General features: G+C 41.8%; 1 protein-coding gene across 6 annotated transcripts; it reads left to right on the plus strand.

The window, feature by feature from the left end:
- The first annotated feature begins 7,337 nt into the window (after positions 1-7,337).
- RPP38 (ribonuclease P/MRP subunit p38) lies at positions 7,338-11,902 on the plus strand. Of its 6 annotated transcripts, none has more exons than XM_031023209.2 (3): positions 7,344-7,474; positions 9,770-9,863; positions 10,958-11,902. In XM_031023209.2, the coding sequence occupies exon 3, from the start codon at positions 10,972-10,974 to the stop codon at positions 11,815-11,817; it is 846 nt and encodes a 281-aa protein (XP_030879069.1). In that variant the 5' UTR covers positions 7,344-7,474; positions 9,770-9,863; positions 10,958-10,971; the 3' UTR covers positions 11,818-11,902. The 6 variants fall into 6 exon arrangements, with proteins under 6 accessions (XP_006752038.1, XP_030879069.1, XP_081676786.1 ...); XM_081820660.1 differs by having other exon boundaries at positions 7,354-7,462; XM_031023210.2 differs by lacking the exon at positions 7,344-7,474 and adding an exon at positions 7,531-7,580.
- The last annotated feature ends 615 nt before the right edge of the window (positions 11,903-12,517 follow it).

A 12,517-nucleotide genomic window follows, 5' to 3' on the forward strand; every position in this document is an offset into this window, starting at 1 on the left:
CTTTTGGTATATATCTCCCTCTGCCCTCTCGTAATTCCTAGAAACCTGGATGGCAGTTTTTTGAGAACTCTCAAGCCTCCTCTCATATCTCTAGGCACACTTCATCAGGAATAACAAAGGCGTCTTCTCTTTAAAAAGCAAAAACACATTCTGAACACGTGCTGCAACCCCCCTAACTAGCTCTCGGTTATTGTAAAGGCACAGAAGCACGCACCTATTCAGTTTGACCCCATTCTCCAGGGCAACAAATCCAATGTCACTGCAAGTCTGCAGACACACAGAATGGGGTTGTGATTCACATTTGATTAAGTTTTCAAAGAACTGGAACAGCATTTCCTGGTCATAGGAGGAGTTCATTTCCGACTCTTTTAAGAAGAAACCTTTGTGGAGCGGAATAACTGGAAGAACTGACAAATTCAGGGTTTAGAGAGTTATCGATCTGAAACGTCTAACATAACAATGCAAGTGGTGGAGACGAAAGGACCCAAAACATTTTAGCCTGTTTTTGCATAAAACTACATTTAAAAAATATTTGCTTGGGGCGCCTGGGTGGCTCAGTCATTAAGCGTCTGCCTTGGGCTCAGGTCATGATCCCAGGAACCTGGGATCGATCCCTGCGTCTGGCTCCCTGCTCAGCGGGAAGCCTGCTTCTCCCTCTCCCACTCCCCCTGCTTGTGTTCCCTCTCTGGCTGTCTCTCTCTATCAAATAAATAAATAAAATCTTTAAAAAAAAATTTGCTTTACCTTTTCATGTAAATCCCTTGGTTTTTAAATCTCAAAAATACTTTCATGGTATAATCAATGAATTTTTAAGTAAAAGACAAAAAGCAAATGTTAGCAAAATCTACTGGCCAGGATTTTTTAGTTTTCAAATTTGCAGGTGATGGGAAATACACTGTGGGGTACAAAGGCAAATGGCAACTTCAGAACAGTGAGTGCTTTCTCTGCTGAGGAAGCCCTAACAGTGTTTCAGTAGGGAAATACTGGGGGCAAACTCCAGTATTGAGGTGTATTTAGAGCTGAGACATTTGGGCATTACAGTCATTATAAGAAATCAGGAAAAGGGGAAAGGGTAGGTACACTGTGCTCTGTTTTATTCTCTAAGTCTAGAATGTTCTTCTAAGAACTCTTTTCAAAGCATGTTCTTCTCTTGAGTTGCCCTCCCATAAACAGAGGCTAGAGCCATGGTGTCTTGTTCCGCGGAACAAAAAGAGAGAAGAGACAATTGAAATACTGATGTCTTCTGCCCAGTGATAATGATATATCAGGTACAGTAAAAACTCAGCTTTCCTTTGGGAGTGAGTCAATTTGGACAATCAAGTTCCCTTTTTTTTTTTTTTTTTTACTATTTATTAAGTATTGATTACAAACCAATATACATACATCCATATATTTAAAATTCTAAAAATAATGGGCACATTTATGAACCTACCACCAGTTTAAGAAATAGAACACTACCTTTACCTTTGTGACTCTCCTGATTCCATTCCATCCTATCCTCCTTATTCATTCTTTCATTCATTCAAATAGTTATTGAGGGCCTAATATGAGCAAGGCACTGTTCTAGGTTCTTGAAAAACATTAGTCAACAGAACAAACAAGATCCTTATCCTTGCATTACATTCTGGTAGGGGGTCACAGACAATAACACATATAATAAGCAGATTATATAGTCTATTAAAAGGAGGTAATGTTATTTTTTTTTTTAAAGATTGTATTTATTTATTTGACAGAGACACAGTGAGAGAGGGAACACAAGCAGGGGGAGTGGGAGAGGGAGAAGCAGGCTTCCCGTGAGCAGGGAGCCCGATGCGGGGCTCGATGCGGAGCTTGATCCCAGGACCCCAGGATCATGACTTGAGCCGAAGGCAGACGCTTAATGACTGAGCCACCCAGGCGCCCCATGTGGATTTACTTCTAAGTAACTTTATAATTTTTTATTATGTTAGATTAAATGTTTTTAAAAATTTCCTTGTTTGTCCTTTTGTAACTGGTACAGAGAAAGGGGATTGATTTTTGTATGTTGACTCTTTATCCAGCAGTCTTGATAAATCTTTTGATTATTTTTCAGTAAATTATTTTGGGTTTCCTATTTAGCAAACAATAGTCTATGAATAATGACAGTTTCATTTTGTCCTTTCCAATCCTCAGATCTTTCTTTTCTTTGCTTTTCTGCAGTAGCCGGGAACTGAGTATAATAATGAATAGGACAAGTAGTATATGATTCCTTAAAGGTAATGCTTCCAGAGTTTCACCATCAAATGTGGTATGTTCACTGCAACTTGCTTATTTCAGTGGATATATATGTGTAGTATGTTTCTTCCTATTTGTAGTTTGGCAAAATTTGTTTTCACGAATGGATGTAGAATTTCATCAAAAGCTTTTTTTAAACATCTATTGGGATGATCATATGTGTCTTTAATCTTGTATTTTAATTTTTTTAGATTTTATTTATTTAATTGAGAGAGAGAGAGAGAGAGCATGAGCAAGAGAAAACATGAGTGGGGGGTGGATAGAGGGAGAGGGAGAAGCAGACTCCCTGCTGAGCAGGGAGCCTGACATGGGGCTCGATCCCAGGATCCTGGGACTACAACCTGAGCTGAAGGCAGACACCCAACTGATGAGCCACCCAGGCACCCCTTGAATTGTTTTTTGGGGGGTTCAAACTCACAACACCAAGATCAAGAGTTGCATGCTCTATGGACTGATCCAGCCAGGTGCCCCATGGGCTTTTTTGTTTGTTTATTTTTGCTTTTTGTTGTTGAGTTGTAGTTTTTATATATTCTGAATATTAATCCCTTATCATATATGATTTGCAAATATTTTCTCTCATTCTGTGGGTTTTCTTTTCACTCTTTTGATAGTGTCCTTTGATGTACACAAGATTTTATTTTATAATTTTTTTAAGTAGGCTCTATGTCCAACATGGAGCCCAATATGGGGCTTGAACTCACCACTGTGAGATCAAGACCTGAGCTGAGATCAAGAGCCAGGCGCTCAACCAACTGAGCCATCCAGGTACCCCAAAAAGTTTTAATTTTGATGCAGATCCAATTTAACTATTTTTTCTTTTGCTGTCTGTGCTTTTGTTGTCATATCCAAGATATCATTACCAAATGCAATGTCATGAAGATTTTCCCCTACGTTTTAAGAGTTTCAGTTTTAGCCCTTAAGTTTAAATCTTTGATCCACTTTGAGTTAATTTTTTTTAAGATTGATTTATTTATTTTGGAGAGAGAGAGCAAGCACACAAGCAGGAGGGGCAGAGGGAGAGAATCTTAAGCAGATTCTGTGCTGAGCACAGAGCCTGATGCAGGGCGTGATCTCACAACCCTGAGATCATGACCCTGAGATCACGACTTAAGCCAAAACTGAGAGTTGGATGCTTAACTGACTGCCACCCAAGTGCCCCACTTTGAGTTAATTTTTGTATGGGATATAAGTAAGGGTTCAACTTCATTCATATGCATGTGGATATCCAGTTTTCCCAGCACCGTTTTTTGGAAAAAAACCTTCTTCCCCATTAAATTGTCTTGGTCTCCTTGTCAAAAATTAATTGACCATATATGTGAGAGTTTATTTCTGGGCTCTCTATTCCACTGTCTGTCTTTATGCCAATACCACACTGTTTTGATTATTGTAGATTTGTAGTAAGTTTTTAATATCAGGAAGTGTGAGTCCTTCAATTTTGTTCTCCATTTCCAAGATTGTTTTGGCTATTCAGAGGTTCCTTGAGATCCAGTATGAATTTTAGGGTGGGTTTTTCTAATTCAACAAAAACAGCCATTGGGATTTTAATAGGGATTGCATTGAATCTTTTTTCCCACAGTGCTTTTCATCACCTAATATACTATGTATTTTACTTTCTTTGTTTTACTGTCCGTCTCCTCCATTAGAACTTTGGTTCACTGCTTTATCCCTAACTTAGAATTCAATAAATACTGTTATCTGTTGACAAAAGGAAGGAAGGAAACATTCTTATGTATCTAGCATCTGGCACATGGCTTGACATAAAAGATGCTCAATAAAAACCTGTGAATAAAGTAAAATGCTATTTACATTTTTCACCTAATACATAGTTATAGACATATATACATATTTCTACATTAAAAGTGTTTCTCAATCATTTGTTCTCATATTGCTTCAGAAAGAATTCTGTGATAATTTAATTCATATAAATTTCTATACTTTAACTAATTCTAAAATTATAGGTTTATGTTTATGTATATGTATGGCATATTTTGAATAGTTATCTGCAGCTGACTTTATATCATATAGACACTTTATTTCCAAAATTACTGTTGCTGGCTCTTTAGGACCTATGGAAAATCTAAAGCCTAGCATCATACCACATTAGGCTTTTGCCTGTAAAAATAAAACAAAACTCTAATAAATAGTCTACTTTAAAAAAAGGAGCGGGGGCGCCTGGGTGGCTCAGATGGTTAAGCGTCTGCCTTCGGCTCAGGTCATGATCCCAGGGTCCTGGGATCGAGTCCCACATCGGGCTCCCTGCTCAGTGGGGAGTCTGCTTCTCCCTCTCCCTCTGCCTCTTCCCCTGCTTGTGCTCTCTGTCTCAAATGAATAAATAAAATCTTAAAAAAAAAAATCCCAGCTTTGTGACCATTTGATGTAAGGTTTTTCAAATCTCTCCTTTATAATAGAAAGACAGCTCTCTGCCAACGCCCCTGACAACCTTGCATGTAGCCATGTAGGCAAGGCTTGACTGCAGTCTGAGTCTTGGCAGAATGCCTGGGATTCTTCCTGGAGCAAGGTCGCAATCTTTTTTGTTTGTTTGTTTTAGAGAGAGAGAGAGGGAGTGGTGCAGGGGGTGAGGGGGTAGGGAGAGAGAGAGAATCTCAGGACCCTGAGATCATGCCCTGAGCCAAAATCAAGAGTTGGATGCCTAACTGACGGAGCCACCCAAGCGCCCCTAGGTCCCTATCTTATGGGAAACTCCCACAAGGATGTTTCTCTTCCATTTCTCTAGTTTTAGTGGAGACTAATGCTTTTCATGTTGCCCTCCCCTTCCCCCCATCACCTCGCCACCTTAGGGTACAGCTGTGGGCTTCTGTGTAAGTCTATGAAACTGCTCAGCTGAAGTGTCAAGTTGATTTGTTAATGCAGAGTGATGCATCACTCATGACACCTATGATTATTGATCTCTGGGACTAGGGATATTGTCCCATGGGCATAAGATCCTGCTGATCTTGCTTTTGCTGTCTTCTAAGTATAATAAATGGTCTAAATCCAATTAGAATCTTTTTGTCTTTACTGACCTTATCTACAGATGTGTGGCACTGCCACCAGCTGTTACTTAGAGATCCCTTAACTGCTTGAAACGCCTCACATTTACATTGCCTCTAATGACATGATTTATCACTAGGTCCCTTAAGCCACTCTTACATCATGACAAGCATATAAATCTAACAATAGTCCAATTCTAGAGTTAATATAAAAAAAAACCTTTATTATTCAAAAACAAAATTGAGGTTTTACAGGGTGAAATAATTGAAACATCTGTCATTAAACATTATATATATGTATATGTATATATATTATGTATATGTATATATATTATGTGTATATATATATTATGTATATGTATATATACACATACAACACATATATGAGTTAAAGTGATAACTTGAAGACTGTGAGAAACATACAAAAGTGTTATATGGGAAGAAAATCAGAACACAAATTTTAATCTGTGTTATTATTTCACAATTTAATTGCATGTATAAATGTGAAACAAATTACAAGGGAACACAGAAAGGAAATATGTTTTGAGGCAATTTGGGTCATGGGAGGATTGTTTACTTTTTTTCTTGTAAAGTTTGTATGATCCAAATGAGAGAAGTTACCTTTAAAATGTAGTCATGTTAGTAAAATTCTTGGGGAAATTATATTGGTGGTCTCAAAATAAAACACAAGCACTAAAGTCATAGAGGCTACTGTTAATTTTTATTAACTCCTCATTCAGGTTGTCACTAGATTCATCACAGTTAGAATTATCAAGCACTTTCTGCATGCCAGGGACTGTGCTAATCATCTTACATAGATTATTTCTTCTAATAAGCACAACAGGTACTATTTTTATCACTTCAAGGGTTAATTAGCTTGCTTAGGGGTCACATGCCTAGTCAGAGATGAAGTTAGGATTTCAAGTAGGCAAACTGGCTCCAGAGCTGTGGGATGTAATGGTAGGTAATCTTCATAGAGTGAATGTCAACTTAGATGATGCTATAAATCTAACTCTACACTCTGGAACCTTAGGGGGACAAACACTTGTGCACAATTCCTTCCCATCATTCTAGCATTTCAATTAGATATGTGTGTCAGCGTTTCTCTTACAGCTTGAAAGCTAGATCTAAGACTACTTAAACTAGATCTAAGACTGGATGTTTGCAGTTTATCATAATGAATCAGTAAGATTCATTTTACGAAACAAAAGCCTCAAACTCGTTGTAACTTCATTCTTTTTGATTGTGATTTTAAAAAAATCACATTGTACTTTAACCCTGTGTAACCCGCAGAAATCTTTGACCAAAAGGAACACGGTTTTTTGTTTTGTTTTCTGTTATGGCCAGTTAGGTACTACGTAGGTGATAAGAACTGAAAATGGAGAAAACAGATTAAAAAATGGAAAACCAGATTGCGAAGGGAAAAGTTCTGAGAAAAATGGACAGAGGAAAAGTAAGGGGCGCTAAGTTAGGCTGGAAAAGAGAAAGGAATGGGGTGATGAGGGGGGAGGCTCTTTAGGTCAGAAGCAACGTACTTTCTTCTAAGTTCTCGCCACGGGTAAAACAAGATTCAGATGCCCGACCTTGCAAGTGTCCTTCAGCTGTTTTATTACAGTTGTCCATAACTTCCCAGCGACTCCATTCGTACCTTTAGTTTCCACTGGTCGGAGTAGCTACAGCAGACATTTGGAGTTTTCAGAGCTGCTGTCGCAGGACGCAAAGAAGCCTTTACTCTCCTTTCAGGGGGCTCAAGATTGCCTACACTGTTGCCTGTAGGCACGTGGTTGTTTTTTTTTTTTTTTTTACCTCAAACCACCCCTGATCCCCCCGTTTATCTTCCTGGTGCCGGAGAGTCGACGGAGATGGGGACACTGGACGGGAACTAGGGTTTTGCGTCCCCTTAGGCAAGCCAAATACAGAAGAGCGAGAAGAGAGAGCCAAGACTGCCAGGCGCTGAAAGGGAGAAACTGGATTAGAAGAGAGAAGGCGACACAGGAGAGAACCAGCCTTCCGGCGGCTACCGGCATTGTAACAGCCCCCCGACCAAGCTGTGCAGCCAGTGAGCCGCGGGTTACCACGGCAACCGTGAGGTCTCGCGAGACCGGCGTTGCGCCTGCGCACTGCCGCTGTAGGGCTGCGTCCTGAGCCTCCCAGCCACATTCCCGGACTCAGGGCTTTTATAGTTCGGTCTTCACGAAGCTGTGGGCCGACTCTCTGTTGTGAGTGACGAGGTGAGATGATGAGATGCGAAGCTCTCTGAGCATTTGGAAGGCGGGACCAGGGAGGGCGAGGGCTCTGCGCACGCGCGTCGCACGTGGAGGTGGTGCGGTTGCCATCGTGAGTGGGAGCGGGGTGCGGGGGACGTAAGGGGACCGGAGGGGCGCGCCCCGGGTGGGATCCGGCCTGGGAGGCGGCAGAGTGCGGAGGGCGGCGGGCACGCTAGGTCCCGAGGTCTTCCCCGAGACCCCTGTCTCTCGGGCCGCCCCGCGTGAACGGGCGTACTTTCCTGGGCCTTGGTTTACTCTCCTCTGTCTGGAGCTGAGCATCTGTAGGGTACGGGAAATAGTAAGATAAAGCCCACCCTGGTCCTTCAGTGCTCCACAGCCTAGAACCGGGGACGGACCACAAAATAACTAGAGTTTGCGAATCTAAATAATGAAGAATGAGGGCACTAGATACAGGGCAGCATGCACGGGGAGGGACTCTGGGACAGGAATGCAGCCAGCGGGGACTGGGGCTGTCCTCCCCTCCGCTACCGGATCTAGAGACCGGAGTCCTTCCTCTGCGTTACTCCCGGGTGATAGCACCAAGCCTGGTAGATTCTACCTCTTAACTATTTCAACTCTATGAATTTCTGTCCCAACCCCTCTGCGGCGACTCTAGTGCAGGCCACCGTCGTGCCTACTCTGGGAACCTCTTTGCTTCTTCCACTCTTGGCGAAGGACGCTTCCAGGCCGGGAATCCGCGAAGATCTTTTTGCAGTGCCTTTCAAATCATGGCACTCTTCTGCTTAAACGTTACAGTTGCTTCCCATTTATAAGGTTTGCAGGGACCTTCACCCTCTCGTCCTTGCTTCCTTTCCCTAATACCTCACCCTCTCTAGCATCTCTGCCTCAGCGACGTTGAACTTAATTCGTGTCCTTAATGTTGTTCCCTGGGATACTCTATTTCATACTCCCTTTGGCAGGCATTCTTCAGATGTAGGTTAAAAGGTCAATTTCTCCAGGACCTCTTTTCTGACTCCTTAAGCTGAGTTAGCTTCTGCTGTTTCCTTAGTATTCTGTAGTTCCCGGACTTGAATGTGCACATCTTACTATGTTATTACCTGCTGATATGTCTTTTTCATGGATTCTAAGCACGGTGAGGCTAGTAACTGTTTTTACTTTAATACTTTATGGCTTGGTGTGTTGTGGATAATCCAGAAATACTTGCTGAAGAAAGGTGGTTGTGGGGGCTGAAGGTGGAAGGGACTAATGTGTATGAGGATATGGAGGTTAGAAACTGGTGGCCTCGTTCAACAGTAAGTGGTTCAGTGGCGGGATGTAATCGTGCATGGTGGAAGAGGCTGGTGGATGATGAGGGCCAGAGTGTGGAGGGCCTTGTAGGTCACCTTAAAGAGTTTGCCCTTGATCCTGTATGTAGTGAATGCCTCCAAGACCTAGCTCAAAAGGCACCTCAGCAAAGCCTTCCTGTTTTTCTCCTCCAAAACCGTTGCGGCTTCTCATCAATCAGTACGTTGTTTTTGGATTATATGGTGTAAGAGTCTGCGTATCTGAACTACTTGGCTCTTGTCTCCCCGCGCTAGATTCTGAATATGGGAGTTCGTGCCTAGCTTACTCTCCCTCCAGAGCATACAACTCTTAAGTATTTACTTAAGGATTTCCGCATTCTGTGCTGTTTGAATGCTGAGGCCCATGAGCTGACTTGCAGTTTGGCAAGAGCTCTGTTAGATCGTATTTGTCTTGTCTTCCTGACCACCTTCAACCTGATGCCGGGCCTCTACCAAGGATTTGGCTGAGCTACTTCCTGACTCCCCGAGCTGGAGGGGAACAATGAGAAAATGGGGGATGAGGAGGGCTGTGCAGCAGGTAACCAGGGCTCTGGCAGCACTGGCATGAACGAAGTCTGACCCTGCCCGGAGGAGCTGAATTTTAGATTTCTGTTAGAAGGTGACTTAGGAGGTGCACTGGATGGAGACCAGTGGAGGTCAGAAAGCCATTTCTCACGGCTGTCCAGGGTCAAGAGGCAGCCTGTCCTACTCCAGCTGTTCTAACCCTGTTCTGGATCAGACTCACCTGGACAGTTTTTTTTTTTTTTTTTAACAAATACAGGTGCCCTGGTCCTATTCCCAGGGATTCCAATTCAGTACATTCAGGATAAGGACCAACCATTTGTATGTTTTAAAAGGCAACAGGTTATTTTTGAGGTGCAGCCAGGATTGAAAAAGCATAAAGTTCGGGTTTGGAAAACCAATTGTGACTTCGGGCAAGGCATTTAACCCGACTGTTTCTTCACCCACACGTTAGGCAATTCTATAGGAATTTTGTGAGAATCAAGTTAGATGGAGAAAATGCCTTCTATGTTCTGACACACTCCACAAAGACACCTGCTCTTTACCTGGTGAGTGGAAGTTCAATTGGAGAGGACTTAATTCTTAATTGTGCATGGGCATTTCGGGGAAGGCAAGTCTTAGTGGGATAAATGAGCACCTGGAATGAGGGACTGTCTGGAGGGAGAAAATCTGGTCATCTGAAAATAGGGACAGTTCCAGATGCCAGACTTCTCGCGGGCTGGCTCATTTAACTTCCTTCAGTTTTGCCATGTAGGTCACTATGGTTCTTAGCTGAGCACCAGGAAGAAGCAAGGAATAAAACTGAGGGAAGACAAATGCACTTGCTCTGGGAAGGAGAGCCAAGATATGCTCCCTACATCAGTGGTTTATAACATTTTCCCAGGAAGGATCCTTCTTATTTTTCTTTAACGGATTTGTATTTTTAAGTTTCATCACAAAATTTCCCTAGTTTTCCTCAAGTTGCCAGCTGCAGAAGCAGTCAGCTTGGAATAACTGTCCAGAAGGGGGAATATATACCTGTGTATGTGGGAGATGTTTAAGGAAGGATATACAAGAAGCCTAGAGTTCAGGGAGGGAGGGAGACTTACAAAAGGGCATAGAATGAAAGTATCATTTGAATTTGTAATTGTGTACATAGATTACTATTCTGGTTCTTAAAAACCCACACCTGGTTGATTATAAATAGCAGAGGCTTCTGGGCCCACACAGCTTGGGGGCTCCGTGCAGGTGGACTTGCACACAGGGGGGTGCTCAGGGAGTCTTTGTGGGATGGAGGCCTAACTGGAGAGCAATTCAGAAAATGGTAACAGATTTGTAAGATTAATACCACACAGTCATGAAAAAAGATAATCATGAACAGGTAGAAACATGGAACATTTTTAATAAATGAAATAGGATTTCACTGTGATTGCAGTAATGCAAACCATTTATGTATTACCTGTATAAGAATAAAGACAAAGTCATGAAAAAATGGGGAACATAAATTCCTTAATCTTAAAAGAGGTTTAGTGTATGGTCATGTCATTGGTTCTGTATAGTCAGGCTTGCTATAGCCTATCAGGAATCAGAAAGAGTACAAACAAGATATTCTTCTGACATGCACTGCTCATAACACGAATTTACTTTGTCGTCTGCTTCTTAGGAAAGATTTTCAGAATGGCTGCAGCCCCTCAAGCACCGGGGAGGGGCTCTGTTCGGAAGACAAGACCTTTAACGGTAAAGACAGCGCTGAACAACCCATATGCTATCTGCTGGAGTGCACTAGAGAGAGAAGACATGCACTTTATATTACACACCCTTGAAGACAGATTTAAATCGCTTGGGCTTCAGAAGACTGAGGATAAGAAGAAAAAGAAAAAACCGTTTTTAAAAAAACAAAGCCCAGACAAATGTAGCACAGAGGTTGATACAAGTGAGGATCAGAAGGAGAAACAACCAGGAGATAATGAGCAAGGGTCAGGGTGGACTCCTGTCCACATCAGGAAGCAGCTGACCATTGGCGTTAATGAGGTTACCAGAGCTCTGGAAAAGAATGGGCTGCTGCTGGTCCTAGTGTGTAAGTCAGCCAAGCCCGCGCTCATTACCTCACACCTGATTCAGTTAAGTTTGAGCAGATCCGTTCCTGCTTGTCAGGTTCCCCGTCTCAGCGAGACACTCGCACCTGTCATTGGCTTAAAATGTATCCTGGCCTTGGGGTTCAGAAAGGACACCACTGCCTTTGTTGATGAAGTCAAAGCCATAATTCCCCGAGTACCCAGTTTACACGTACCATGGCTTCAAGGCAGACTGGAAGACTCCAGGGAAAAATCAGACACTGAATCTTTGGAAAGCCAAGACAAAGAGATTTTGGAAACTTCCTTTGAAGACCTCTCTAAACATAAAAGGAAGCTTGTTGAAGGTCAGCAGGCTGTTGTGTTACAGCCCCTTAAAATAAAGAAAGTGATTCCAAACCCCAATAAGATAAGGAAACCACCCAAAGGTAAAAAAACGACTTCAAAGTAATCTATAAACTTGTCATTTCGTATAGTTGTAAAACAACACTTCGTAAAGAAGCCTTAAAACTAATAAAATGTGTTATTTTTACATATATTCTTGGGGTACTTTTAGTAACATTCCTTTCATAGGTGTGAGACTGTATAAATAGGCTGACACTTAAAAACACTTAAGTGCAGAAAATATTCAAAAGTATGAATATCAAAACAAAAGTTTATTGAAACTAATGTCCATGCTTGTATAAATTCATTTTTTAAAAGCCTGGTACAGTGCTTGTAAGCAAGAAATTCTGTATCCTACAACACTTGACATCTTTCTATCAAACTTGGAAAATGTGCCACAGTAAACAGGTTCTAGTTAGTAATGCAGATGAAACTGGATTGGAGATCCATCAGTTTTAAAAGAAAGATACTAAACACCAAGCAATACATTGTCTTCAGAAACATATCAGGAAAAAATTATTTTTTTTACTTCCTGTTGATCTGACTTTTTTTGTAGTAGGCATATGCATGAGCTTGTAGGAAAAAGCCAGATGCGGTATTTTGAATGGTTGAAATTCACCCCTTTACATGGTTAGCTTATTTCCTTGGAAAATTAACATGGGTAAAAAGTATGCTGATAATTAGGTCAAATGAGGCAGGAAGAGAATTAAATAAAGTGAGGAGCTTGAGGTCTCAGAGATGGGTTTGTGCAATTACTGGGGTTCTTC

This window comes from Leptonychotes weddellii, chromosome 5 (assembly GCF_054177405.1).
Source record: "Leptonychotes weddellii isolate Sample4059 chromosome 5, ASM5417740v2, whole genome shotgun sequence".
NCBI lineage: Eukaryota > Metazoa > Chordata > Mammalia > Carnivora > Phocidae > Leptonychotes > Leptonychotes weddellii.